We start from the raw sequence: 5,000 nt of genomic DNA, 5'->3' as shown, positions 1-5,000 counted from the left end.
GGTACACACACACACACACACTCACCGTCCCCTTTTGACACATGTCAGGGAGATTGAGTCCAGATCTAAACACATACACACATGCACATGCCTGTTACCTCAGCTGCACAACTTGTCCCGATGCAACATGCTACATTTGTGTGTGTGTGTGTTAAAGTTATGGTGTCATCAGGGTCATCAGTCCCCATTCTACCACACAGGAAACACAAAGCAAAAAGCTGTTTATTTGAACAAAGATGAGAAGGTCAGAAGAGCAGCAGACCAACCTCCCAATCCCACTACTCAGTATTGCTCAGTACTCAGTACCTAGTGTCAGGGCCAGAACGATGATTGCTCAGTACTCAGTACCTAGTGTCAGGGCCAGAACGATGACTAGACCAGAGCTGCTCTCTGTCACTTTATTTATACAGGCCTCAAGATAGAAGGAGAGCAATAGAAAGATAATAAAGAAAGCGAAAGCAAGAAACTGGCAGATGGGGGTCCACAGCTGTATTTGTCTTTCTACTTTCTACAGAATGGAACCCTCTCTCTCTCTCTCTCTCTCTCTCTCTCTCTCTCTCTCTCTCTCTCTCTCTCTCTCTCACTCTCACTCACTCACTCTCACACTCTCACATTATCACTCACTCACACACACACACACGCACACACACTCTCTCTCTCTCACTCACTCACTCACTCACATACACACACACACACACACACACACACACACACACACACACACACACACACACACACTCTCTCTCTCTCTCTCTCACTCTCTCTCTCTCTCCCTCTCTCTCACTCACACACACACACACAGTCACTTATGCTAGTATGACTTCATTGTCATCATCTATTTAGATTAAATGGGCATGCTTTAGTTCTTACTCTACAAAAGTGTTAGTCTGAGCACTCTTGTTAATGAGCTTGGCACCAGTTTACAGGAAGCCTGTTTAGTACTTGATCTAGAGTTACACAGTTGCCATTGGATTAGTGTTTTATTGCTAGTCTACATGTGGCTATTTTGGGGCAGACTACTTTAACTTAATGATTGATAACTGATACTTATTAAAAAACCGAGAAACATTTTTGAGAGTGAGGGTAAAAGAGAGCGAAAGATGGATGAGTGAGAACTGGATGTTTCTGTAAAAGTTGAAGCATAATCTTTTTAACTCTGTAAACAACATTCCTGTCGCCTCTGCCTAGTTTTATAAGAACAATGTGCTGCTGAGGGTGTGTGTGTGTGTGCGTGTGTGCGGGTGTGTGTGTGTGTGAGAGAGAGAGAGAGATCGAAGAGTAAAAGAGTACATGCCGTACAAAACATACAGCTTAAGAGCCAATGCAAAATCAAATACGCACACCAAATCACACACATTGCCAAATCACACACATACTTACTCTCACTTTATTTTCCAACCAAGAAGAATAATGGCCAAATGAAAATGTCCACACACATACACAAACACACTGTAGTCAAATTCGTCTGCTCCTCTTACAGATGCTAAAGGCAGGAAAGGCTCTCCTAAAGCTTACTAAAGGCAGAATCAGCCTCACACAACTATCACATACCCATGTTGTGGTGCGCATTCACACACGTGTCCAAGAGTCTATGGAGGATTGGACAACTTCACTGCAGTTAGACCTCATGGAATGTGTGTGTGTGTGCATGTGTGTGTGACCATCTGAAAGAAATCCTGTCTGACACCCAGTATGTAAACATGTCGGCCAACAAAAGGCAGTATTTGTGAAGTGAATTGTTTTTTGTCTCGCTTAAGAGAATATGAGGACAGTTTACATTGTCACATTGTGCTTCTCACTCCCTTCCACCCACCCCCCCCCCCCCCAAACAGATAATGGCTTCATTCCCGACACTCTTCTGGAAGATGTGATGAAGGCTTTGGACCTAGTTTCTGAACCAGAATAGTAAGTGTGTGTGTGTGTGTGTGTGTGTGTGTGTGTGTGTGTGTGTGTGTGTGTGTGTGTGTGTGTGTGTGTGTGTGTGTGTGTGTGTGTGTGTGTGTGTGTGTGTGTGTGTGTGTGTGTGTGTGTGTGTGTGTGTGTGTGTGTGTGTGTGTGTGTGTGTGTGTGTGTGTGTGTGTGTGTGTGTGTGTGTGTGTGTGTGTGTGTGTCTCTGTCCACTGCTCCCGGTCTCTATGTGTGTGATTGTGCAGTGATGGGAAGGGGGGACATTTTGTGAGGTGAAGAGAAATTGATGATGGAGAGAAAAAAGACAGATGGGAAGAGAGGGAGATAAAGGGGGAAGAGAGGGAGATAAAGGGGGGAGAGAGGGGGATAAAGGGGGGAGAGAGGGGGGGAAGCAACAGATGAGCGAGAGAGAGAAGGAGGGAGTGAGAAAGAGAGCGAGATGGGGAGATAGTCAGAAAGAGATCAAGATGGGAGGATAGTCAGAAAGAGAGAAGACAGAATGGAGAGAGAGAAATGGGAAGATGGAAGGAAAGAGAGATGGAGAGACAGAAAGAGAGAGAGAAGAAAACAGGATAGGAAAAGAGAAAGACAGAAAGAGAGGGAGAAGGAGAGAGGATAGGAGAGAGAGGGAGAAGGAAAGAGAGATGGGGAAGAAAGTAGGAAAGAGAGGTGGAGAGACAGAAAGTAAGAATGTAGAGAGAGAGAAAAGGAAAGAGATAGAAAGATTAAAAAGAAGGAAAGAGGGAGAGAGAGGTGGGGGTTAATAGTGGAGAGCGGGTTATGTGGGGGCGGACTCTGGAGGAAATGATGGGGAGGTGGCTGGGCTGGAAAGGTGAAGGGGGGGGGGTGTCTCTTTCATGTTTTCCTCATAAAACTGATGCAGTCACCAGAGCCAGGGTGTGGGTGTGTACCAGTGTGTAAGAACACTCGGATTTCTTCCTTAAAAAGCCAAGATTGTGTTTTTATCTGTATGATGTGAAATAATCTGGTCAAATAGCAGGCATTGCCCAGACGCTGCTAAATATAGTGGCTCCTGCTCCTGCTCCACATGTACACACACCAGCCAGCCGTAAATTAACTGTGTTTTTAAACACAACACACGCCTCTCAGCGCCAACACAACACACCCTCCCTGGCGCACACAGACACACACTCCTGGAGAACCTCACCGCAGAAGAATCTGTTTTAGACACGCTCACATTCATGTGTCAGAGAGAGTGAAAGAGTCTGTGAATGTATTATTTTGACTCCTCAGAGATATGTTGTATGAAGATATAGATATAAATATAAATATATTATTGGAAAGACAAAAAGGAAAAAGCGGAGGGGAACCGAAGATGTAATTAAAGGTTTTTAAGCTTGCCAAAGGTTTGGCCTACTGCAAGCACCTATTCAGAGAAGGAAGTCACACTATTCAAAGAATTGAACACGGCGAGGTTATACCTGTCTTGAGTTATACCTTTCGTATCCTCAGTATTGCCCAAGCAAGATGGCACTGTCCATGTGTGTCCAGTCGGAATGCCTGCTGGCCTCTAGTTTCTCAGCAGTTCTGTGTGTGTGTGTGTGTGTGTGTGTGTGTGTGTGTGTTTCAGTGTGAACCTGATGAAGAGCAAGCTGGACCCTGAGAGCCTGGGCATAGTGCTGCTGGGTTCCTTCCTCATGGAGTTCTTTCCAGAGCAGGTACGTACGGATGGCTGTGGCACACTGAGGGCGTGTCAGTCCCGGGGGCATGGGGGGGCTTTGGGGGGCCGGGCCCGTCCTGGAAGTCATCTGTGCCCGCCCTGGACCAGCTTGGCTGCACCAACCAACCCCACTTCCCCAATCCCATGGATTGATTTTGAACACTGTACAGAACAATGTAGGCCTATATTATAGGTTTGTCAATATAGCAAGTAGCAAATAAAACTTGTCAAATCTGTATAATTCCGTAGCTAATCAATCAGGAACATTAGGTAAGCCCAGCTATCACATAAATGGAGAGGAGGTTTTAGTGGCGCAGTCTACTTCACTTCTGTACTAACCCCTGTCATCCGATGACAAATATGGCTCATCGGCTCGCAGATAGGCTATGTCTCGTATCGTAGTTAGTAGAAGTAGGCCTAGTAGTTTCTGGGTTTGTTTGATAGCGTTAACCTTTACTGTTTTTTTCTTCTGACCTAGTCGGAGAACATAGAGCTTGTTACCACTCCAGGGCCGAAGTTATCCGTAACTTCGGGGCTAACTCCCTAACACTCTATCTGAAATTGGTTAGCAAATGAACGAGGATATTGGTTTTATCTGCGCATTTATTTTTGCATTATTTTGAATATGACTCGCTCCAGTCTCAACAGCACGTCTACTTTTTCCTCACGTATCTCAGTTCTAACACACACATCCCCTCTCGCTTTCTCTCTCTCTCCATCCCTGCATACGGGGCTTTCTTAAAGGAGCTGCACCATTTTACAACAATTGCATCTACATTTTCATATTGGAATGTTTTGTCAAGTGTAAGCTTAAACTATCGTGATCAATTTAAGTTCCCGTGCCCCCCCCTGCAAAGGTGTAATGCCCGTCCGTGAATTTGTGTGTGCCGCCGGGTCTGGCGCGTGTGTGTATTTGCCGGGGTGTGTCTGTGTGCCTGTTTATTTTTTCCAGGGCAAACCTTTAGTCTATGAAGAGTCTTGTAGGTCTTCTGGTATCTCGTGCATAGTTCATTTTAAGGTACTTCCCCACAGACCCTCCTGCCATGTGTGTGTGTCTGTGTATGAACCAGCCGTGTGTGTGTGTGTGTGTGTGTGTGTGTCTGTCTGTGTATGAACCAGCCGTGTGTGTGTGTGTGTGTGTGTGTGTGTGTCTGTGTATGAACCAGCCGTGTGTGTGTGTGTGTGTGTGTGTCTGTCTGTGTATGAACCAGCCGTGTGTCTGTGTGTGTGTGTGTGTGTGTGTGTGTGTGTGTGTGTGTGTGTGTCTGTGTATGAACCAGCCGTGTGTGTGTGTGTGTGTGTGTGTGTGTGTGTGTGTGTGTGTGTGTGTGTGTGTGTGTGTGTGTGGGGGGGGTGTTAGAGAGGGGGAGAGAGAGAGAGACCGTTAGAGAGGGGGAGAGAGAGAGCATTA

At 46.0% G+C, this 5,000-nt stretch overlaps 1 protein-coding gene across 3 annotated transcripts in view; it reads left to right on the top strand.

Annotated features, from left to right (window-relative positions):
• The window catches only part of mindy3 (MINDY lysine 48 deubiquitinase 3), a 34,784-nt gene that overhangs the window by 24,717 nt on the left and 5,067 nt on the right, over positions 1-5,000 (top strand). For all 3 annotated transcript variants that reach the window (XM_076279839.1, XM_076279840.1, XM_076279841.1), the window contains 3 exons: position 1; positions 1,833-1,905; positions 3,500-3,587. The exon at position 1 is cut by the window's left edge and continues 72 nt beyond it. In XM_076279839.1, the coding sequence (XP_076135954.1) occupies position 1; positions 1,833-1,905; positions 3,500-3,587 (162 nt within the window). The remainder of the gene's footprint in view (positions 2-1,832; positions 1,906-3,499; positions 3,588-5,000) is intronic.

Source organism: Alosa pseudoharengus, unplaced genomic scaffold, assembly GCF_046254945.1.
Source record: "Alosa pseudoharengus isolate Yale_2024_CS ecotype anadromous, Long Island Sound unplaced genomic scaffold, YU_APseudo_1.1 YU_APseudo_1.1_scf_12, whole genome shotgun sequence".
Taxonomy (NCBI): domain Eukaryota; kingdom Metazoa; phylum Chordata; class Actinopteri; order Clupeiformes; family Clupeidae; genus Alosa; species Alosa pseudoharengus.
The sequence above is the reverse complement of the archived record's forward strand: the minus strand, read 5'-3'. Positions and strand labels throughout refer to the sequence as shown.